The 24,052-nt window shown below is 46.9% G+C and overlaps 1 protein-coding gene across 4 annotated transcripts; it reads left to right on the plus strand.

The window, feature by feature from the left end:
- The first annotated feature begins 868 nt into the window (after positions 1-868).
- Positions 869-23,483, plus strand: NME9 (NME/NM23 family member 9). 4 transcript variants are annotated; one of them, XM_060196777.1, is made up of 12 exons: positions 869-957; positions 1,360-1,396; positions 5,181-5,238; positions 7,205-7,308; positions 10,287-10,358; positions 11,660-11,776; positions 14,385-14,460; positions 16,342-16,424; positions 17,928-18,020; positions 19,824-19,978; positions 21,940-22,076; positions 22,923-23,483. In XM_060196777.1, exons 2-12 carry the CDS (start codon positions 1,364-1,366, stop codon positions 22,985-22,987), a joined length of 993 nt encoding a protein of 330 aa, XP_060052760.1. In that variant the 5' UTR covers positions 869-957; positions 1,360-1,363; the 3' UTR covers positions 22,988-23,483. The 4 variants fall into 4 exon arrangements, with proteins under 4 accessions (XP_060052760.1, XP_060052747.1, XP_060052752.1 ...); XM_060196759.1 differs by lacking the exon at positions 869-957 and adding an exon at positions 1,082-1,194; XM_060196764.1 differs by lacking the exons at positions 869-957; positions 11,660-11,776 and adding an exon at positions 1,079-1,194.
- The last annotated feature ends 569 nt before the right edge of the window (positions 23,484-24,052 follow it).

The following is a 24,052-nucleotide window of genomic DNA, read 5'->3' on the forward strand; positions in this document are numbered from 1 at the left end:
TTTTTGTTTTGTTTGTCTTTTTTTTTTTAATGGAATACTGCTCAGCTCTGCTTTATAGTAGTGCTGGGGATTGAACATGGGACCTTGGAGGACTGGGCGTGAAAGTCTTTTGCATAACCGGTGTGCTGTCTCCCCAGCTCAGCCATCTACTTTTTAAAATCTACTGACCACTTCTGTCTTTTAATTGTTGTAACTAGACTGTTTGTTACACCATGTTTGTAATTGCTTTCTATTTGGTCCACTTGACTTTCATGGCTTGTGTGTGTGTGATTTAATAGTGATTTACAATAATAAGAGTACAGTTCCACACTACACCCACCAAGTTCTGTGTCCCCACCCCCCAATAATAACTACGATAGCTCTCACAAGGTCTTAGATATGGGCTTCCCCCTCCCCCAAGTTCACGTGTTTTAATTCTCCATATTCCATATATGAATGAAACCATCCAATAATTGTCCTTCACTTCCTTACTTACCTCACTAAGCATAATTACCTCCAGTTCGATTCATGACTAATTTTGAATGTGTCATTTTGTATCCTCTGTCTTAAAGGGGGAACTTCTAATCGCTCAAATCGTGGCGCCACCTCTGCCCTGTGAGCATGAAGCAGGCAAGGAAAGGATGCACACTGGACCTAGCTGGACCGAGGGTTTGCGGGGCTGAGAAAGGAAAAGAGAACGAAGTGATACTGGATACAATGCAGTGATACGAAGACTGACAGCCACGTCAGCCAATGAGAGCATCCCCACAATTCAGACGGAAAGGGGTGGACTATTTCTAGCGGTGGGCGTGGGGGTGGGGGAGGGGTCGGAGGCGTGGTGACTTGGGCTTGGCCTGGTCTCTGTGTTGTGTTGCCAAGACGACGGCTGCCGGGTCTCAGAGGCGCTCGGGAAAAGAAGGTTCGCTGGAGAAGGGTGTCCCGAGACTCACGGGCAGCAGAAATCCTCGCCCGCTCCGGGTGGGGAGGGGTTTGCAAAGCCGCCAGGGACCCTCTAGGCCGCTAGCTCCGCTTACCCATGGGGCCTGCGTTTTGCACCTGTGATTTTACTGGCTTCCACTTCCAAGTTAAAAAAAAAAAAGTGGCGGGAGTGGTGATCAGATGGTGGTGCACTTGGTTGAGCGCACATATTTAAAATGCTCAAGGACCTGGGTTCAAAACCCCAGGCCCCACCTGCACAAGAGGAAAGCTTCGCGAGTGATGAAATTGGGCTGCAGATGTCGTTGTCTCTCTCTTCCTCTCGAAAAGTGGTGGGGATGGGGCTTGTGCCGGGCGGGGGACACTGTTTCTGCAGCAGATTTACCTACCAGCAGCTGGGCCCCACATTGCATGACCAAAACGGTGACAGTATTGTCTTTGCAGAATCATGGGCAGCAAGAAGAAGGAAGTTGCCCTACAGGTAGGATTTCGGGGATGTGGAGAAGCTGGGAGGGTGGAGAATTATGCATCGCTGTGATGCTTTGCTTACCAGCAGGATGTCACAGTCCCCTCAAACTTTGAATATTGTACCCTCCCATCTTGTTTCCCTAGGGATGGGTGTACAGTTAATTTTTGACTATTAGTGATTTAGTGTTGGTTTACAGGATCATAAGATTTCAGTGGTGTAGCTTCGTAGTCACATATATGTAGGTCTTAGTATCTTCCAGTCTTCTACACCCTCCCAACAACAACCATAGTTTCTTAGAGTCTAAGAGGCAATTTCGTTACTATTTATTATTTTATTTTATTTTATTTTATTTGGCTTCAGGGTTATCGCTGGGACTTAGTGCTTGTGTTATGAATCCATCACTCCTTGCAGCCACTTTCTTTTTCTATTTTATTTAATAGGACAGGGAGAAATTGAAAGGAGAGAGAGAGATGGAGAGAGAGAGAGAGACCTGCAGACTTGCTTCACAGCCCGTCCCTGCTGCAGGTGATGAGTGGGGTTCAAACAAGAGTACTTACGCATAGTACTGAGTGCACTTAACTGGGTGCACCACCACCCAGCCCCCCAGTTATTTATCTATTTATTTATTATTTAGCATATTTACTGACATTGAGCACTTTTTAAAATGCTGTTTGCTTATTTATTTATTTCATAAAGCAGAGAGAAATTGAGAGGGATGAGGGAGATAGGGAGTGAGATTTGCTTTACTGCTTATGAGGTATTCTCCCTGCAGGTGGAGAGAAGGAGCTTAAACCTGTGTCTTTGAACATGGGAACATGTGCACTCAATTGGATGTACTACCACCAAGCCCCTGATTACTAGTTTTTTTGTTTGCTTGTCTTGGGGCAAGTTTATTTGCTTTTAGTTATCTATATTGCATATATGAATCATCTGGTAGTTGTCTTTCACCTTTATTTCTTTTTTTAATTTTTTTATATTTATTTATTCCCTTTTATTGTCCTTGTTTTATTGTTGAATTTATTGTTGATGTCGTTGTTGTTGGATAGGACAGAGAGAAATAAAGAGAGGAGAGGAAGACAGAGAGGGGAGGAGAAAGATAGACACCTGCAGTCCTGCTTCACCGCCTGTGAAGCGACTCCCCTACAAGTGGGGAGCCTGGGGCTCGAACCGGGATCCTTAAGCCGGTCCTTGTGCTTTGTGTCACGTGTGCTTAACCCGCTGCGCTACCGCCCGACTCCCTTCACCTTTATTTCTTTCAGTTAGCACAGTCACCTCCCCATGTTTTGTCCCCAAGGATACTATGAATGCTGAATCTTTGCCAATAATGAGACTAGAGTCTGCAAAAACTAACAGGAAAATGACCAGGAATAAACAAACTATAGACCCTCTGAACCCAGTACTCCTCCACTCCTTTCCATTCTTCTGAAGAGCACCTGTACTTAGCCCTATGGCATTCTTTGTGGTGGTGGTGCCTGCTGTCCTTCCTGCTTTCAACCCCTCACCTCCCCCACCCCACCCCTACCTTGCAGGCTGCTGCACAGCTTGCTCTCCTGTGGCAGAGCCTAGTGCTCCTCTCTTGTGTCCAAATCTCCATCCAGCAAATCACACTTGTCGCTGACGGTATTTGCAACCTAGCAGCCTACTGCTGACCAGCAAAGGGCCTTCCCCTGCTGAATTTGCTGGTTAGGTAAGAGACAGGTATTTCAACCCAACAAAATTAAAAAGACATTAGAAAGCTGTACTCCTCAAAATGTGGTCATAAGGGGGTCGGGTGGTAGCGCAGCAGGTTAAGCACACGCGTGGGGGGAGGAGTCACTTCACAGGCGGTGAAGCAGGTCTACAGGTGTCTTTCTCCCCCTCTTCTCTCGATTTCTTTCTGTTCTATCCAACAACAACATCATCAATGACAACAACAATAATAACCACAACAATGATAAAACAACAAGGGCAACAAAAGGGGAAAAAAATAGCCTCCAGGAGTAGTGGATTCATGGTGCAGGCACCAAGCCCCAGCAATAACCCTAGAGGCCAAAAAACAAAAGAACCAAACCAAACAAAAATGTGGTCATGGGCATCTGATAGATGGTACAGTGGGTAAGGCATCACACTTGCAGATGTGATAATGTCCCCAGTTCAGTCCCTGCATCACAGATGCTAGAATGATCACCAAGGTTTAAAATGGTGCAACCACTTTAGGAAAAGTACCAGCAGTTTCTTACAAAACAAAACTTACCGTTACCCTATGTTCCAGCAGTTCTACTCCTCGGAATTTATTTACAAAAAAGAAATGAAAATATGAACACAAAAAAGTTTCAAAAAATTTGACTCTTTATTCATATAACAACTTGAAAGTGGATGTAGCCCACATAGCTATCAAAAGAACTGAGATAGAGTCAGGTGGAATCAGCAGATGGAACATTATTATGAATAAAAATGGACAAACTGTTAATGCTCAGCCACAGAGACGAGTCCCCCAAATGTGCAGAGTGTGAGAAGCCCGAAGAGGACAGTACATGCTGTGTAGCTTCAATTCGATGTAGTTTTATAATAGGCTCTGTGAATCTATCCTGGCAGAAAGAAGGTCAGTATTTTCCTGAGGTGATAATAGTAAGTGTTCAAGAGGAGACACCAAGGAACTTTTTAGGGTAACAGACATGATCTGTATTGCCACATTGGTGATACATAGGTATAAGCATTTCTCAAATCTCGGACTGTTAATTCTTCAGTTCTAATATAAAAGAATTATGTTTGGTTTTAATTACTAGTTTTAAAATAAATTATATTTCAGTAAAATATGTGAAAAGGTAAAAATGGATATATATATATGTATAGGTATATATAAGTATGAAAATTAATGTTAAAGGTCAGGTAATAGCTCCCCTGGAGAGTACATTTGTTTTCCTTGCATATGTCCTGGTTCAAACCCAGGTACCACCTCACTGGAGGAAGTTTCAGTGCTGTGTTCTGTCTGTCTGTCTGTCTGTCTGTCTGAAAAAATCAGTCTAGAGTGACGAAGCCCTGGTGATGCCAAAAAAAAAAAGTTAACACTGAGTGATAGCACACATTGCAAAAATATGTCACAGGATGATATTATTTACACATGGTTTATGGACACAAAAATTGCATGTATTTTTAAAGTAACTTTTTTCCAGAGCTGGAACCTCACACATGTGCTATTTGGCCATGCTTGGGCTGACATTTTCCTTCAAACAGAGACAGAGATTCTTCAAAGTAGATAAATAAATAAAAGCCACAAATTTCCTGCTGTTAAATTTTAATGAGAGGAGAAGCACCACTGCACCAGAGCCTCACACAAGGCAAGGCACATATATGCTCAACCCAATGAGCCAACTCTGCAGCCTACACTTTTTTTCTTTTTTCCCCTTTTTTTTATTTGATAAGAGACAGGAAGACATGGAGAGAGGAGTAGGAGCTAGGGAGAAAGACACCTACAGCACTGCTTCACCACTTGTGATGCTTCCACCCCTGTAGGTGGAGACCAGGGGCTTAAACCCAGGTAACATGTGTGCTTCACCAGCTGCACTACGGCCTGCCCCCCCTTTTTTTGTCTGTGATTTTTCTTAGCATCATGACCACTCCTTGGGATGGAGACCAGAAGAGAGAAAAGGAGAAACACAGACTGGATAAAGAGGAGAGATTGATCTGTATATGCCCCCGTTAAGCGAGAGAAGGGATGGAGGGAGTGAGGGAGGGGAGAAGACTAAGGAGGAGCTATAGCAATTATTTCCCCATCTATGTCCTCAGTAACCTGGTGTTCATTTCTCTTTGCTGTTAGGTTAACATCAGCACCCAAGAGCTTTGGGAAGAAATGCTCAGTTCTAAGGGACTAACAGGTAATCTAAGATAATCTTTTAGCTCCCTCTTTCTCTAGTGCTAACAGACATAGAGAACTGTGATGAGAAGGACTGCAGTGGTCTACATCTCCCTATAACCTTGAGTTAGAGGAAATCATCATCATCAGGTGATCAAATAAAATAAGCAGGTGATTGTGTGTATATGAACATATACATATATATATATATATATATATATTAAGTTCAGTTCAGGAAATTAGTACTAAATATATATATATATATTTAGAATTTAACATATATATATATAGATATATAAAGTTCAGTTCAGGAAATTAGTCAGTATGGTTGGATAGCAGCTTCAAGCTGTGTTTCACACTTGTGTTGTTTAGTGTTAAGGAACAGAAACTTATTCTAACTACCTGAGGCATAAATAGCTAAGCATCCACTTTTTTGGATGGATGAAAGAAAGAAAGAAAGAAAGAAAGAAAGAAAGAAAGAAAGAAAGAAAGAAAGAAAGAAGAAAGAAGAGAGACAAGCAGAGCATCACTCTAGCACATTCGGGAACTGAACTCAGGATCCATGCTTCAGAGTCCAAAGTTCTGTGTACCACCTCCCTGGCCACAAAAGGTGTAAATATGATAAGAACTATGGCTCCATTCCTGTAGGGTACTGACTATATTTCCTTGGCAGGCTCCTTTATCCCTTTCACCTGGAGATTCCCCCTCTCTACAGTGGGATAATGATACCCATCCCACTAAGGCTTCTTATTAGAGAAAGCAAAGCACAGAGGTTCAGTAAATCTCCAGCTTTTGGGGTTCAGTAAATCTCCAGCATCTCAGAGCTTCCTACCTCGTGCCTGGCCACCCGTGTCCCTTCCCAGCCCCTTTCTGCCAGGCCAAACTGCCAGTATTCTGCACAGTGTCCAGTGTGGGGTGCCCCTGGCCTGAGAAGCCCACCTTCTCCCACTAGAACTGTCCAGCTCGGTGCTGTAATCCAGGAAGTGATGCAGTGGGGGAGCTTTGGGCTTGTAAGCATGAGGTAGGTCCCAAGTTCAATCTCTGACACTGCATATGCCAAAGAACTTTGACTCTGGTGTGTGTGTATGTATGTGTCCCTCACAAAATAAATAAAATAAAGCTTTAAAAAATAATAAAGGATTGTATTAAATACTTTATTATTATTAAAAAGTTATGTTAATCATTATTAAAGTCAATAAATCATTAATGTATTAATAATTTATCAATTGTATTTTATTACACTTACATTTAAAATAATGGATTCATTATTAAAAATAATAAAGGATGGGGGTGGAAGAGAGGAATGGGAGAGGTAGAGTGGGTGTTGAGGTCCTGGTGCATTATGGGAGAGAAGGACTTAAGCTGGGGGTGAGAGAGCTTTGCAGAGGCCTGTCACAGGTGATGAGAAATTATTCCCATGTGGCAGGTGTCCCATAAATCATCATTCCTCCCACAGAAATGACTTAATTAATCTAAAATAATATAGTTTATAGTGAATTAGTAATAATGACATCAATAACAATAATAGATAACTGTTTCCAGAAGCTTGTTCATGCTCTGCTGGGCTAATGAATCCCTGTAACCATTAGATCTGATGAGATGGGCTTAGCCAGTGGGGGTATGAAAATCACCTCATGGGAGTCGGGTGGTAGGTAGCGCAGCGGGTTAAGCGCAGGTGGCGCAAATCACAAGGACTGGCGGAAGGATCCCGGTTCGAGCCCCCGGCTCCCCACCTGCAGGGGAGTCACTTCACAGGCAGTAAAGCAGGTCTGCAGGTGTCTGTCTTTCTCTCCCCCTCTCTGTCTTCCCCTCCTCTCTCCATTTCTCTCTGTCCTATCCAACAACGATGACATCAATAACAACAATAATAAACAAGGGCAACAAAAGGGAATAAATTAATTAATTAATTAAAAAAAAAAGAAAAGAAAATCACCGCACACTGTGGGAGCTGGTACCCACCAGTGTCCTTATTTCTTGGTCCCCCACAGTTGTCGATGTCTACCAAGGCTGGTGTGGCCCCTGCAAGCCCGTGGTGAGCCTCTTCCAGAAGATGAGGGTAGAAATGGGCCTGGACCTTCTGCACTTCGCACTGGTAATATTCTCCCTCAGAGGGACAAGATAGGAACTGGGCACAGCAGCTACCTGTGTCAGGTGGCTAGAAGCCTTCTGCTGTGGGCCTGTTGGTAGATCTTGACCAGGTTGCCCCCTTGTGTCTCCAAAGATAGAGGTTTCTGCCTTACGCACCACCCTGACAGGTCCCTACTCTTGGGATCCTGAGCACTGTGAGCTTGTTTCCTGAGCCCAGCGTTTCCTGACTGCTGCCTCCGATCCACAGAGGGGAGTTTTTGGCACACATTTGCTTGGATTAATATAGGAAAATGGGGTTCAGTTCTAGAAAAGCATGTGAGAAACACATGCTAAGCTGCTCAGGTGTGTGGTTCACAGGTAGTGGGCACAGGGGCTCGTGGGCCTGAGGTTAAAACTTCCCAGTTCTGGGGGTCGGGCGGTGGCACAGTGGGTTAAGCGCATGTGGTGCAAAGCGCAAGGACCGTCGTAAGGATCCCAGTTCGAGCCCCCAGCTCCCCACCTGCAAGGGAGTCGCTTCACAGGCGGTGAAGCAGGTCTGCAGGTGTCTATCTTTCTCTCCCCCCTCTGTCTTCCCCTCCTCTCTCCATTTCTCTCTGTCCTATCCAACAACAAACGACATCAGCAATGGCAATAATAATAACCACATCGAGGCTACAATAACAAGGGCAACAAAAAGGGGAAAAAATGGCCTCCAGGAGCAGTGGATTCATGGCGCAGGCACCGAGCCCAGCAATAACCCTGGAGGAAAAAAAAAACAAAACTTCCCAGTTCTAACCTCCTGACTGGGCTTCCTCTTGGGTGTCAACAGGACACTTTTGTGGAGAGTATGGGAGGGGGGAGTCCACCAGCACCCTTTTGTGCAGGCACAGCACTGCTGGTTGAGGAGAGCAACATCGGGGGCCCTTGAGGTGATAGCAGGAGCAGCCCCCATTCTTCTTCTTCTTCTAGCGTTTGTCCTTCTTCCGTAGCCAGTCAACAGCGTCAGGTTGAAAGCTGTCAGGAGCTGCTTGTTGCTGGCTTTGAAAGTGACTGGGATCCATGTGGATTCAGTCGGCTAGGAAGGATCGTCAGTTTCCCCAATGAATGGGTACTCATTCCCCGCCTCTAGTGCCTGAGTAGCTGCACTATGGAAGCAGGAGTGAACTGTTACTCCTTATCTTCTTATTGGGAGAAGTCTCCTGTCAACAAGTTTTACCAACATGTTCATAGGTTAAGACTGTGATGAAGAGACATTAGAAGGGGGTCGGCAGTAGTGCAGTGGGTTAAGTGCACGTGGCAGCAAAGCACAAGGACCGGCTTAAGGATCTGGGTTTGAGCCCCTGGATCCTCACCTGCAGGGGAGTCGCTTCACAAGCAGTGAAGCAGGTCTGCAGGTATCTTTCTCTCCCCCTCTTTGTCTCCCCCCCCCCCATTTCTCTCTGTTCTATCCAACAACAATAACAACTAGGGCAGCTTTGCAAGTGGTGAAGCAGGGCTGTAGGTGTCTCTCTGTCTCTCTCCCTTTCTATCACCTCCTTCCCCTCTCAATTTCTGGCTGTCTCTATCCAATAAATAAATAAAGATAATAAAAAAAATTTTTTAAAAAGACATTAGAAGGAGCCACATGAGAGCACACCAGGGCTTCAGTAAGGTGTGTGTATGTGTGTGTGTGGCATGTAACTATGTGCAGTTGAGAATGTGTGAGCAGAGATGTATGTGTGGGGGGGAGTGTGCTATAGATCATACTGTGTTTATGTGTGCAAGGGTGTGCTGTGTTGTGTGTGAGGAGGTTGGTGTAGTGTGTAGGGGGCTATGTGGGGGGCTGTAGTGTAGGTATGTGTGGGTGTGGGAGGGGTGTAATGTGTGTGAAGGGAGTAATATTGTGTATAGATGTGGAGGGGATATGGTGCAGGGCCTTTTATCTTCTTCTTTTCCATTTTTTTTCCCTTTTGTTGCCCTTTTTTTTTTTTATCATTGTTGTGGTTATTATTGTTGTTATTAATGTCCTTGTTGTTGGAGAGGACAGAGAGAAATTGAGAGAGAAGGGGAAGATATAGACGGGGGAAGAAAGACAGCTGCAGACCGGCTTCACCGCTTGTGAAGTGGACCCCCCTCCCCGAAGGTGGGGAGCCAGAGGCTTGAACTGGGATCCTATGCCAGTTATTGCACTTTGTGCCATGTGCGCTTAACCCTCTGTGCTACCACTCAATTTCCGGACATTCATTTTTTTAACCAGAGCCCTGCTCAGCTCTGGCTTATGGTGGTGTTGTAGATTGAACCTGAGACCTCAGAGCCTCAGACTTGAAAGTCATTTCTGCATTGTCACTATGCTGTCTTCTCTCTTTCCTGTCAACTTAACTCCCAAGTTCAGAAGATCTCTGTCAGTAGTAGGGCTTTTGTTTTTGATGTTTGTTTTGTTTACAAGAGCACTGCTTAGCTCTGGCTTATTATGGTGGTGCCAGTAATTGTACCTAGGACCTCAGAGCCTCTGGCATGAAAAAGTCTTTTGCATAGCCATTATGCTATCTCCGTGCCCCATATGTATTTTCTTCTCCTTGTCATTCTTATTTTTTTAAAGATTTTATTCATTTATTAATGAGAAAGATAGGGGGAGAGAGAAAGAACCAGATATCACTGCGGTACATGTGCTGCTGGGGATCAAACTTAGGACCTCATGCTTGAGAGTCTAGTCCTTTATCTACTGTGCTATCTCCCAGACCACTCCTTCTTATCCTTCTTTCGCCTTTTCTTCTTATTTTAACCAGAGCACTGCTCATTTCTGACTGGTGGCAGCGCTGGTGATTGTACCTGGGGCCTCAGGGGCCTCAGAACCTCAGGCAGAAGAATCTTTTTTGCAGAACCACTATGCTGTCTCCCCTGCTAGGTGTAGGTGTGATGGAGTGGATTGTATGTGGGTGAGCATGTGGGTTGTCCTGTGTATTCATTCCCCTACTGTCTGCCCCTGCCCGCTGCACCCAGCCCTCTAACCATTGTCTTCTCCAGGCGGAGGCAGATCGTCTGGATATCCTAGAAAAATACCGTGGCAGGTGTGAGCCTACCTTCCTTTTCTATGCGGTGAGTGGTACGCAGGTACAGACCTACTGTCAGGTGGCATCCCCTGGCATCTGGACACCTCACTGGCCCCCATTCTTCTGGCACTCCAAAGGTCTCATTGTCTAAAGCAGTGATGCTGCCTCCTCCTCTGCTCTTTGCTTGTGGCTCAGGACAGATGTCCCCACCTACTAGGACTGGCCTGAGGACCTGTCTGTCACTGGGTTACTCTGAGCTCTGTTGCCTCCTAACTGGCTGGCTACAGGAAACCAGGGGCTGCTGTGCTCTGTGAACTGCAGTATGGTCCCCGTAGTACTGAATGTTAAGTACTCCAGTCCACAGCAGGTTAGAACCTTCAGGATCCTGTTCATGGGGAAGACACTCACCTTTCTTGAATATAAAACTGGACAGGAAGGCAGGTCTACAGAGAGACCAGCATGGGAGGGAATGCCGAGGACAGATCCTCAGTTCCATGTTTGGGAAGGCATGTGAGCCTTTGGGTGCCATGCCCCTCATAGAGTGTTTGAAGATTGAATAAGCTACGTGTCACCCACATTCAGCTACTCACAAGGTAGTGTGTCTTGTTCCCCAATTAACTAAGACGTGTGGACCTGAAGGAGAGTTTGAAAGGAAGGACGTGGTGTGGAGTGTAGAGAAGTAGCTGGTGGGGCCCGGGTGGTGTTACACCTGGTTAAGTGCACACGTTACAGTGCTCAAGGACCCAGGTTCAAGCCCCTAGTCCCCAGCTGAAGGGAGGAAAGCTTCAGGAGTGGTGAAACAGGTCTTCAGGTGTATCTTTCTTTCTCTGCCTCCCTCTCCCCTCACAATTTCTCTGCATCTATCCAATAATATATATATATATATAGAGAGAGAGAGAGACAGAGACAGAGACAAGGGTGGGAGATATGGGGAAGGGGAGAAGTAGCTGGAAGCAGTGAGCCATGATTGTCAACACAGGCTCTTGACCACTCCTCACTGCCTCCTGAGAAAGATGAGACCAAGTGCTGGCTCTCCCAGTAGAGCACACGTGTTATCATGCTCAAGGACCCTGGTTCAAGTCCCCATTTCCCACTTGCAGGGGGGAAGTTTCACAAGTGATGGAGCAGTGCTGCAGGTGTCTCTTCTTCTCTTTGTTTCTCTCTTTCTTTCTCTATCATTTTCTCTCCACCAGAAAACAATGGCTACTTGGAACAGTGGTATCATGCAGGCATCAAGCCCCAGTGATAAGTAACCTGGTGGGAAAAACAAACAACAACAAAAAAGAAGATGGACATCAGCCCCAAGGCATTCCCCTGGCTGCTCAGTGCCTGTGTTCTGTATTCCAGGGGGGAGAGCTGGTGGCTGTGGTGAGAGGGGCTGATGCCCCACTGCTGCAGAAGACCATCCTGGACCAGCTGGAGGCTGAGAGGAAGGTGCTGGCTGGAGGCCAAGAACGCAGAGTGGTAAGCCAGGCACTGCTCTGTGCTCACTCACCACTCCCAGCCCATCTCCTGAGGCTGCCAGGGAAACTCCCAGAAATCCCCAGCCCTGGGATCATGCCCCCCAGGACTTAGGGGAGGGGACAGTGTCCACTAGGACATGTATGCATTTTGAAGTCTTCTCTCTAAGATTTACTTATTAATTTATATAACAACATACATATATTATTTTATAACAGAATATATAAATATTTAAAAAACATAATAAGAATATATGAGATTAAATTATTATTATTGATTTACTATTATTTTTTTTATTTAATATTTATTTATTTATTCCCTTTTGTTGCCCTTATTTTATGGTTGTAGTTATTATTGTTGTTGTTGTTATTGATGTCGTCATTGTTGGATAGGACAAAGAGAAATGAAGAGAGGAAGGGAAGACAGAGGGGGAGAAAAAGACAGACACCTGCAGACCTGCTTTACCACCTGTGAAGCGACTCCCCTGCAGGTGGAGAGCCAGGGGCTCAAACTGGGATCCTTATGCCGGTCCTTGTGCTTTGCGCCACCTGCGCTTAACCCGCTATACTACCTACCAACTCCCTACCATTAAATCTTATGTATTATTTTAAAAAGAGAAGCAGAGCATCACTCTGGCACATGCAGCGCCAGGGATAGTACTCAGGAACTCAGGCTTGAGAGTCTAGCACCTTATTCACTGTGCCACTTCCCAGGCCTTTGAAGACACATACACACACACACACACACACACACACACACACACACACACACATATGATGGTTATTTATGGCGTATTTATTTTCTATGTTTCTCCTTTCTGTGTTTCTCTTTTTCTATGTGATTCTGCTTCTCCTTCAATCAGGACACTAACTTCTTCTACTCATTTCCATTCCTCTCCCTACTTCCACCCCTAAGTGGGGGATTGTGAAACCCTGAGGATGAATTCAGAATTAAAGACACAGATCAAGTTAGGGGGAGAAGAGTCTGGTTGAGGGGGAAGCTCCTTGGTGCCACCTTATCAGCTGACAGACCTGAAGGTTTACCCTGAAACCCCAAATGGTCATTTTCTTCATCTAGCAGTTGAGCTTTGTCATTACCAGGAGAAACAGGATCCACATAGCTTGAGAGGTTGACAAGTCCTTTTTATGGTAACACACACATACACACAGAGAGAGAGAGAGAGAGAGAGAGAGAGAGAGAGAGACAGAGAGACAGGACAGAGACAGGGACATTCTGGTACATGCACTGCCAGGGATTGAACTCTGAACCTTATGACTGAAAGTCCATCAGCTTACCCACTGTGCCACCTCCTGAACCACATATGCCTACATTTCAAGAGCTTCAGGCGTGGGGAGGTGATCTGTCTCTTTACTACTTTGCTGAACTGGAGAGCAAATCAGTGCATTTCAGTTCTTCCTTTGCTTCCTGCCAGTTCTCTTTCTCATCTTTCCTTTTCTTCACTTGCTAATCGATGCTTATAAAAACAGGCAAGAGTCGGGCGTGCAGCGGGTTAAGCGCACGTGGCGCAAAGCGCAAGGACTGGCTTAAGGATCCTAGTTTGAGCCCTTGGCTCCCCACCTGCAGGGGAGTCGCTTCACAGGTGGTGAAGCAGGTCTGCAGGTGTCTGTCTTTCTCTCCCCGTCTCTGTCTCCCCTTCCTCGCTCCATTTCTCTGTCCTAACAACAACGACATCAATAACAACAACAATAATAACTACAACAACAATGAAAAACAAGGGCAACAAAAGGAAAAATAAACATTAAAAAAAATAATAAAAAAAACAGGCAGAATCCGGGAGTTAGGCGGTAGTGCAGCAGATTAAGTGCAGGTGGTGCAAAGTGCAAGGACCAGTGTAAGGATCCCAGTTTGAGCCCCCTGGCTCCCAACCTGCAGGGGAGTCACTTCACAGGCGGTGAAGCAGGTCTGCAGGTGTCTGTCTTTCTCTCCCCGTCTTTCTCTCCTCTCTCCATTTCTCTCTGTCCTATCCAACAATGATGACATCAATAACAATAACAACAATAATAAATATACCAACAATAAAAACAAGGGCAACAAAAAGGAAATAAATATTTTTTAAAAAATCTCTAAAAAAAAAAAAACAGGCAGAATCGACAACTTCAGATCAACCTAGGTGGTCTCCTCGCTCTCTTTGCCTCCAGGTTTATCATCCAGCATTACTAATCCACTGCTCCTGGTGGCCATATTTTTTCCATTTTATTGGATAGGACAGAGAGAAATTTGAGAGGGTAGGGGAGATAGGGGGAGAGAAAGACAGACATCTGCAGACCTGCTTCACCACTTATGAAGCGACCCCCCTGCAGGTGGGGAGCCAGGGACTTGAACTGGGATCTTTGCACAGGTCCTTGCACTTCATACTATGTGCACTTTACCAGATGCACCACCACTTGACTACCTTCTTTTCCACTTCCTCACCCCCGCCCCCACTCCTTCCCCCAACAACAGAGTCTTGAAAGGATCCCAAGATTGAACCTCTCCATGCCCATTCCACTTTTCCACTGAGCATGCTGAGCCACTGTTTTGGTCTATGCAGGCTTCCACGGTCATTTAAATGGACTAACACCTCCCTGTTTCCCTGACCACTTTGCACTAGATTACAGATCAGGCTCTTTGTAAAGAAGAGGAATGCTTTCCCCATGGAAAAGATGACAGTGAAGATGAGCATGTGGGTGAGTGCCAGGCAAAGCAGACAGATGGGGTCTGGTGTTTTCAAAACACACATGAAAGGGAGTCAGGCGGTGGTGCAGTGGGTTAAGCGCACGTGACAAAAAGCGCAAAGACCCACGTAAGGATCCCGGTTCAAGCCCCTGGCTCCCCACCTGCAGGGGAGTCAGTCGCTTTACAGGTGGTGAAGCAGGTCTGCAGGTGTCTATATTTCTCTCGCCCTCTCTGTCTCCCCCTCCTCTCTCCATTTCTCTCTGTCCTATCCAACAACAACATCAATAACAAAAACAATAATAACTACAACAATAAGAAAAACAACAAGAGCAACAAAAAGGAAAATAAGTAAGTATAAGAAATAAAAGAAAAACTTTAAAAAAACCTCAAAACACACATGAAGGTGAGGGAAATAGCTCACCTGGACAGTGCACTGCTTTTCCATGTGTGTGACCTAGATTCAAGCCCAGCCTCCACAATATTGAAGGAAGCTTTAGTGCTATGGCCCTCCTCGCCCTGCTTCTCAGTGTCTCTCTGAAAAAGTCAGCCCAGAGCAGTAAAGTACCAGAGATAACAATAAATAAATAAATAAACAAACAAACTTATGTTCTTGGTTCAGGAGCTAGCTCACCCAGTAGAGTGTATACTTTCCTCCACATGAGGACCTATAAGTGTGAAAAGATCAGCAGTCTTGCAGCCTGGGAGGTGGCACATGGGATAAGGCCCTAGACTCTCAGGCATGAGGTCCTAAGTTCAGTCTCTGGCCTCCTGTGTCCTCTGCTCCACAGGGTGCAGCATGGTGTCTCTTGGCACCCTCTCTGAGCTATGCCTGTCTGGGGCCATGTCCCTTCTGTAAAGTTGGGTGATAGGAGCAGTGTCTTCCTTTTTTAAATTTTTTTATTGGGGGTTGATGATTTACAGTGCACTGACACATAGGTACAATTTTCATTATGCATCAGGACCCCAAAGTTCTTCCTTCCTTTCCTTCCTTCCTTCTTTTCTTTCTGTTATCTTTATTGGATAGAGCCAGCCAGAAATCATGAGGAAGGGGGGAGGTAGAGGGAAATAGACACCGGCAGCATTGCTTCACCACTCCTAAAGCTTTCCCCTACAGGTGGGGGCTGGGGGTTTGAACCCAGGTCCTTGAGCATGGTAACATATGCTCTCAACCAGCTGTGCCACCACCTGGTCCCCAAAGTTCTCTTTCGCTTCTCTTTCTCCCTCCTTCCCAAGAATCCTTTGCTTTGGTGAAATATACCATTGCCAGTCCGTATTTCACATTGTGGTCTTCTTCCTTGTCCCTATTTCTTTGTTCATTTAAAATTTTTATTAGTGATTTAATATTGATTTATAAAATTACAAGGTAACAGGGGTATAATTCCCCACCATTCTTACTACCAGATTTCTGTGTCCCTTTACCTCCACTGGAAATTGCAGAGGTTCTCCCCAGGTCAGAGCCATGGGCTATTATTTCTACAACTACCTATATTTATACATATTTGACCATTTCTGAGACCCTTTTCTCCTCTGGCTTCTGCAGTGCCCAGGCCTTTCTTGTTGTTCACCTCCATCTGGGCACCTTCCTCCCTTGGCTCTTGTCCTTGTCCCTCTTTCACCCCTGCTCCAGCTTGCCCCCCTACTCCAGGCCCAGGCTGCCTCTGGTCCTGAGTCTTGTCCTTCCATCTTGCTGCCCCCATGTCCCCACCAAGACCGTTCCTGTCCCCTGCATGTCCCTGTGCTTTGTAGCCAGGTTTGAGGTCTGGAGATAGAGCCCAAGACAAGGCACAGATGAGAGAGCTCCTGGCCCCTGCAGACCTGTATGGCCCCCTAGGTTGCGGGCATGGCTGGGAGCCCTGACAACAGCAAACACCCCCCCCCCCCCCCCCCCGCAGCATCCTTGGAGAAGGCCTGCACCCTGGCGATCGTGAAACCAGACGCCGTGGCCCATGGGAAGGCTGAGGAGATTATCCTCAAGGTGAGAGGCCACTTAACATGCATCCTTGGGTGGACATCCTACTGTGGTGTCCTGCAGAGGGAAAAGGAGGCTTCCATTGTCAACAGTGGTTCAGTCCAGTCTGTGAGGTGGCAAGTTAACACACAAAAGAAACTACGAAACAAAAGGTTTATTCCTTGATTGGGGGAAAAGGGAAAGCTCATGCTAGAAAGTGATTAATTAATAATTGCAGCCCAGGAGGTATGCAGTGGATAAAGGGTTGGTCTCAAGCATGAGGTCCCCAGCATCACCACATGCCTTCCCTCCTTCAGTTCTCATTGATGAGTGAATGGATGACCCTGAAAATATCCTTCTCCCTGAATTCACAGAAAAACAAAAGAATTTATAATCCCTTACAACAGGACAGAATATTTGTCTTTTTTTTTTGGGGGGGGTGGTTTGAATGCTCTCTGGGGGTCAGGTTCTACCTTTTTTGTGCCTCTAAATCAAGCCTAGAGGTCTCATAGTGTGGTGATCAGGTTGGATTTTAAAAAATTTATTTATTTATAAAATGGAAATATTGACAAGACTATAGGATAAGAGGGGCACATTTCTCAACAAGGGCAACAAAAAGGGAATATATATATATATATATATACACACACACACACACACACACATTTCCACACAATTCCCACCACCAGAACTCCATATCCCATCCCCTCCCTTGAAAGCTTTCCTATTCTTTATCCCTGATCAGGTTGGATTTTAACTAGTTAAGTAGAGTCACCTCTGTTTCTCTCATCCCAGTACTTGGCCACTCCCTGGTGCTCAGGTTCAGTGAATTTCCTGTCACCCTTCATCAACTGTAGATAATAAGGAAGGGATTGGGTGGTGGCACACATGATTGAGCACACACATTAACAGTGGGAAAGGACCCAGGTTCAAGTCCATGGTTGCCATCTGCAGGGGTGGGTGGGGAAGCTTCACAAGTGGTAAAGCAGTGCTGTGGGTGTCTCTCTTTTTCTCTGTCTCCTCCTCCCTTCTCAATTTCTATCTCCAGCTAAAATAAATGAGTAAACAAATAACTACTAAAAAAAAGAAGACAATAAGGAAAAAGGTATGAACTCCACGCTACCCTTCACCACTTACTGATTTATATATTTTTTTACAGTGAAGTAGGGAAAGGGGTAGGATATGTATGTCACGCATCACTTAGTTCAAAGAGAAGAAAGAGGTGTTAAATATGCGCCTACATGGGCATCTACCCTCTACTTTCCTCAGGAGTGTTTCAAAAGTGCCACAAAGATGAAAATATTTGGGATCTGAGACTTGGGTGACACTAAAGAGTTTTAATTAAAATCTCATTTAAGAAAGTGAAAACACTGAAATGTCACCTGGACAGGCACCATGGGGAGGACGGATCTCCATGGATTGGAATGTTGCCCGTTTATTCTTTTATCGTTCACTTTTGCAAATCAAAAGAAATGTGGATTTGGGTTTGCTTTGCCCTCTCAGAAAAAGTCTTTGTCATGCACTCTACAGATCCAGGAAGCTGGGTTTGACATCCTAACACACGAAGAGAGAACCATGACTGAAGCCGAGATGCGGCTCTTCTACCAGCACCAGGCTGGAGAGGTCAGCTTCCCTGCCCGCGGTGCTCTCCTGTAGCCTCTTTCTCCAGCAGCCTGTGAACAGAAGGGTGTCAGAGTATTAGGATGGACATGGATTCCATCCACCAGGGGGCCACAGATTTGCTCTCAGAGTACTGACTACTGACTGGAGCAGGCCAATGTTCCTGGGTTTTAAGGAAGAGATTTGGATTGGAGCTTAAATGACAAAAGAAGGAATGTCTTGGATGGATACTCCACAGCTCCCAGAACTGTAGGAAGAGTTGAACAAGAAGGTCTTGGGGAGAAGGATGAAGGCAGAAGGGCTCTCTGGAGCCACCTGTTGTGAGCATTTTGCTTGGAGGTCTGCTGTTGAGGAGGTAGACCCAGCCCCTTCTTCTAGCGTTTGCCCTTCTTCCGTAGCCAGTCAACAGCATCAGGTTGAGCCTGATGTAAAGTTTCGAGACCTCCTTTGAATCTGGAGAGGTGGCAGTCGTTGACTATGTGGGTCATAGTCTGTCTGGAGCCGCAGGGGCAGTTCGGGTCGTCTCTGGCTCCCCAGCGATGGAACATAGCGGCGCACGGGCCATGGCCTGTTCGATAGCGATTGAGGAGGGCCCAATCATAACGTGCTAGGTCAAAGCCGGGTTGACGCTTGCAGGGGTCTGTGATGAGGTGTTTGTTCTTTACCTCAGTTGACTGCCAACTCTGTTTCCAAGAGTCTGGAACAGAGAAGTTCAGTGTAGGCATAGGGGACCAGATTGGGTGACGAGACGTCAAGCATTGGACAGGTGGGTGAAGATATCCGCGTATATTGGCAGGTCCGGTTGAGCGTAGACGTGGGAAATGAACTTAGATGATGCCGCATCCTGACGACTATCTGGCGGGGCGATGTTGCTAAGAACTGGCAGCCATGGAACCGGGGTGGAACGGATGGTTCCAGAAATTATCCTCATGGAGGAATATAATTTGGAATCGACCAAGTGGACATGGGGGCTACGGAACCATACTGGGGCACAGTATTCTGCAGTGGAATAGCATAATGCCAGAGATGATGATCGTAGTGTGGAAGCGCTCGCGCCCCATGAGGAGCTGGCCAGTCTTGCAATGATGTTATTCCTCGCGCCCACCTTTGCTGCAGTTTTTATGAGATGTTCGTGAAATGACAGAGTGCGATCTAGAATAACGCCAAGATAGACTGGCTGGGCTTCATGCCGGATTCTTGTATCGCCAAGCTGCACATTAAGCTCACGTGAGGCCGAGGCATGGTGTAGATGGAAAACAGATGATACCGTTTTTGCAGTGCTAGGGATTAGTCGCCATTTTTTACAGTAATCAGATATCAGCCCCTCTTCATCTGTATCTCTTGTGGTTCGCCTACTTGGGAGAGAGGACTGACTGGTCAATGTAGCTCTTGGATCATAGCATCATAGCTCACATCTCAGCTGAGACAGTGTGTGTGTGTGTGTGCGTGTGTGTAGAATGGGCATCACGACTGTCAGTCAAACAGACCAGGTGACATGGGGAAGAGCTGGAAAATTGGAAAATAAAGGACACTAGAGTGCTGGTATTTGAAGTGAGGAGGGTCACAAGGCATTGCAGTAGACATGAATCTCAGTGTTATCCCCCCCTCCCTACTCCCAGCATCCAGTCACTGTGTGGGTTGCATACTAGTGGTCTTTTGAGTGCTCCTACGTAATTTCCTGCTGTCCCCTGAGGCAGCAGTCTCACCTTTCTGCCTCTGGGTGGGGGGGTGGTCATGAGGAGCCTTCTTGCTGGGGCCTGCTGGCCTTCACCCCCAATCCTGAATCACTGTTTCCTTCCCATCTAGGAAGCATTTGAGAAGCTGGTGCAGCACATGTGCAGCGGCCAGAGTCACCTCCTGGTGCTCACGAGGCCTGAGGGCACAGAGGATGTAGCTGCTGCCTGGCGGAGCCTCATGGGTCCTTATGACCCCTGTGTAGCAAGGAGGGAACAGCCTGACAGGTGAGGTCAGGTGCTGTGGTCCCTTCACCTGTCTCTAGTCCGAAGTTTCAGGCTGCCAAAGACCCTGCTCAACACAGCCCAGAGCTGTGGGTGACGGTGGCTCTCCATGCCTGCTCTAGGCTGTATACTGATCTAGCATCCACTTCTTACCTCAGTCCCTCCTGTCTCCTTCCTTCCTCTGCACTTGTCTCAGTCCAGTCCTTACTCCCCTCTCTGCAACTAGCGACCCCCCCTAGTGTTCCAGGACACTAACACAGACACAGCAAATACAGAGGCTTGGGATGGGGGCCCAGGAACCTGTGCTGCAGAAACAAGCCCTCCCCCTTACTCCTCTGGGGGCCCCAAGGCCTCAGTGTCTGAGCACCCTGTTCCGCATGCTGTACGAGGCAGCCTGGCCTATGTGCTCCTCAGCCTTGTTCGCACTTAGCCCGGGGCTGCTAAGGCCAGGCTCACTGTATTCTCATGCAAACCAAGAGGCCCAGCCACTATGATGGAGACTAACAAGACACTGAGTTGACACAGGAGGCTGCTAGGGCTGGTGAAGACGTCCCAGGCTCAGATCTTAGGCCATCTGTCAGCAGGCAAGTTTCTTCTCTGAGCCTCAGTTTGCTCATCTGTAAAATGGGGGTGAACTTCTAGCATGGTCATGATTAAGACTTCAGAGTTCTTCTTTTCTCTTTTTGCTAATCTGTTATCACTTTAGCCCATGTTTTAATCTCTGCACTGTAGTTTCCTCATTTTAAAAATGGGAGGGGGGAGAGAGTGTGTAGAATTGGCATCATGGCTGTAAGTCCAATAAAGATCAGGTGACATGGGTGGAGCTGGAAAACTGGTGAAGCAAGTAGAACCAGTGTCGTTACTTGAAGTTCGGAAGCCTGGCCACCAGGCACTGCAATAAACAAACAGATCAATAACATCCCACCCCCTGCTCATCGACCACCATGTGATTTGCAGTAGGTGGTCCTCCAAGTGCCTCTTACTCATCTGCCCCAGTGAGTCAGTGAGGCCTTGTCTCAGATGCAGACACTGGGAGGGTTAGATGAGCATTGGGAGAGTGCCAGCTCACAGGAAGTCCCACAAGTGGCTGGACCTGTGTGGTGTCAGTGGGATCATTCTTTTTTTTATTACCACCAGGCTTGTTACTAGGACTTGATGCCTGCACAGTGACTCCAGTGTTCTTGGCAGCCTTCTTTTTTCCCTTCCTTCCTCTCACCTTCCCTTTCTTTCTGTCTCTCGTTCAGAACAATTTTTAATTTTACTTGTTTTGGATATATATAAAAATTGAGAGAAAGGGGGAGACAGAGGGTGAGGAACACATGCAGCACTGCTTCACTACTTGTGAAGCTCCCCCATGTGTGGAGACCGGGAACTTGAACCCAGGTCCTTGCACACTGTAATGTGTGCCACCACTACCAGGCCACTCCTTTCTTCCTCCCTCCCTTCTTTCTGATAAGAGACAGAAATTGAGAGGGAAGAGGGGGCAGCTAGAGAGGGAGAGAGGAAAGACACAGCATTGCTCCAGCACCTGTGATGCCTCCCCTCTGCAGTTTGGGGCTGGGACTTGAACCCTGGCCCTTGTGCCTGGTCATGTGCATGCTCTACCAGGTGCACCACCTCCCGGCCCCCAGTGTGATCTCTAGCTCTGCCTGAATGAAGTAAGTACTGTGAGGGTGCTGGCCCCTGGTAGTGGGAGTCACAAACATGGCGACTCTTGCCAGTGGTGCACCTTCCAGATGGAGCTGTGTGAGGATCTCCATCACAAGAGTGTGACACAGGCAGGGTGAGATCAAGCATGTGGGGACACTGCAGTGTGCCCAGAGCACTGTCGTGTTGGCTGCTGTCCTTGGTGTCTCTCAGAGGAAGGTGCTGGAAGCAATGTAGGGTGCTCACCCCCCCCCCCCACCGTGGCCCCCGCAGAAAAGTCCCTTCCTGTTCCTGTCAGATCACTGTCTCATCTGCAGCCTCCGGGCCCAGTATGGCACAGAGCTGCCCTTCAACGCCGTCCACGGGAGCCGGGACACAGAGGATGCCTGCCGGGAGCTGGCACTGCTCTTCCCCAGCATCAGGTTCTCAGCCCCAGCCCAGGGGGCCCTTCCTGGTGAGGCACCATAGCAGACTTGGGTTTTCTTTAAAGATCTGCAGTGAGGAGGGGCTGGGTCAATCAAACTCTGTGAGGCTGTCACATAGAAGCTCAAAGGCTGTTCCGAACTGTTTGATGCTTGTTGAGAGTAACAGGCTGCTTTTTAAGACTTTGCTCATTTCTTTTTTTCTGCTTTCTGGTTCTGGATCATAATTTTTGCTAGAAGCTACTATGCATTTCCCTGTGGAAAGTTGCAGTTTTTTGTTTGTTTGTTTTTACCACAGCCCTGCTCAACTCTGGCTTATGGCCATGCCAGGGATTGAATCCAGCACCTCAGAGCCTCAGGCATGCAAGTCTTTTGCAGAACTTTTGTGGCATCTACCACAGCTCAGAACTTTCTGTGAGCCTTCTTCAAAACCCATGAGAAGCAGAAGATGCTCACTCACTCAGCCCTTGACTGGGTCTTAAGAAGCTAGGGATATGCTGCGGTGACTCTCATCTTTGCAGCCCCACACTCTGGAGAAAGGGAGCCAAGCATGACACATCATATTTTGAAAAAAGATTTATTGATACTTATTTATGAGAACCAGAGTATCACTCTGGCCCATGCAATGCCAGGGAATCAAATTGAGTTTTTATCCACAGTGCCACCTGACACTTTAAGTGCTCAGCAAACATGTCCCTTCTTCAATTCCTAGCCCCTCACAGGGGATTAGGACAGTGTTCTGCTGTCCCTCCCACCCTGCCTTCACCATCTGATGCAGTAAGATCTCCCTCTGTCCTCATGGAGGGCGTGTGGGGCAGGAGATGGAGAGACAGGGCTGTTTCAGAAGTCACACAGAGCATGTCACCTCCCACCCCCAGGCCACCAGGATGAAGACACAGTGGGCCACATGGAGACTCCTGGCTTTCCAGTGGATGCAGACTGAGGTGCCCTTCCAGAGCGGCTGAGCAGGGGCAAGGCCATGCGCAGAAACACCCTTACTCGCTGCATGTGAAGAAGCCTCGAGAGCTGTAACTTTCCTGCTAAGCATCTGGTCTTTGGGGAGCTTGGCTATTTTTCATGGGCACAAAAGCTCACAGTATCAACTTTCCTGCCTTACTGGAAAGCATGTAGCACACTAACTTTTCATTTTCGCTGTATCTGGGATTTCATGACACCAGCAGATTTCAGTTATTGTGTCCTATATGTGATGTGGTGTCACCTCGGGGGATATTAAGTTACATGGGATAGTTGTGTCCCTGATACACTTTATGGATTTAAGAAATTTAGACACAAGAGACTTTGGGGAGGGCGTCGATGGTACTGACACTTCAGTGGTGGGCATGGTGTGATGACACATATATCAGACAGACCTGAAAAACTGTACCCCTAAAACTACAGCCTTGTAAGCCAGTGTTGCGTCAATAAAAATTTAAAAGTCAGAGCTTAACTTGGTAACTACAGACTTGAAAACAGTTGACAAGTTTGGAGGTGACAGCTGCAGAAGTGTTGAGTGGGGACAGTGGATAGCAGGCAGCTTCCTTCCAGCTCACAGAGCTATGTGTGCCCACTTAGGGTTCTGCACGATTCCACGCATGGTTTCCATACATGGTTAGAAAGCAGTGCCCGGAGATGATGTTTAGGGCCAGAGTTCATCTGGTCTTTTTACTCTTTTTAAAAATCGACTGATTTATTAACATGAGAGGAGAGAGCAGGGCATCACCCTGGCATGTGATGCTGGGGACTGGGCCTGGGGCCTCATGCTCTTGCTGCTGCACCATCTCCCAGGAAGCAGAGTCAGTCAGAGCGTCACTCTAGTATGTGTGGTGCTGGGGGTGGAAGTCAGGACGTCACGCTTCCAAGTCCTGTGCTCCAGCGCCATGGGGCTTCCTGTGCTGCTGCCTCATTTCCTTGATGCTCCCTCCTTTCCCCCATTTTGGGGTTGGTGTTTCTCATTCTAGCTAACACCTAATCTTTTTTTTTTTTTTTTAATTTTTTTTGCCTCCAGGCT

The sequence above is a fragment of the Erinaceus europaeus genome, chromosome 1 (assembly GCF_950295315.1).
Source record: "Erinaceus europaeus chromosome 1, mEriEur2.1, whole genome shotgun sequence".
In the NCBI taxonomy this organism is placed as follows: Eukaryota; Metazoa; Chordata; class Mammalia; order Eulipotyphla; family Erinaceidae; genus Erinaceus; species Erinaceus europaeus.

Coding starts and splice junctions, on each gene's coding strand:
- NME9 (XM_060196777.1), top strand. CDS start 1,364: ATGGGCAGCAAGAAGAAGGAAGTTGCCCTACAG. Junction 1,397..5,180: donor AGAAGGAAGTTGCCCTACAG/GTAGGATTTCGG, acceptor CTTTGCTGTTAG/GTTAACATCAGCACCCAAGA. Junction 14,461..16,341: donor CAGTGAAGATGAGCATGTGG/GTGAGTGCCAGG, acceptor CCCCCCCCGCAG/CATCCTTGGAGAAGGCCTGC.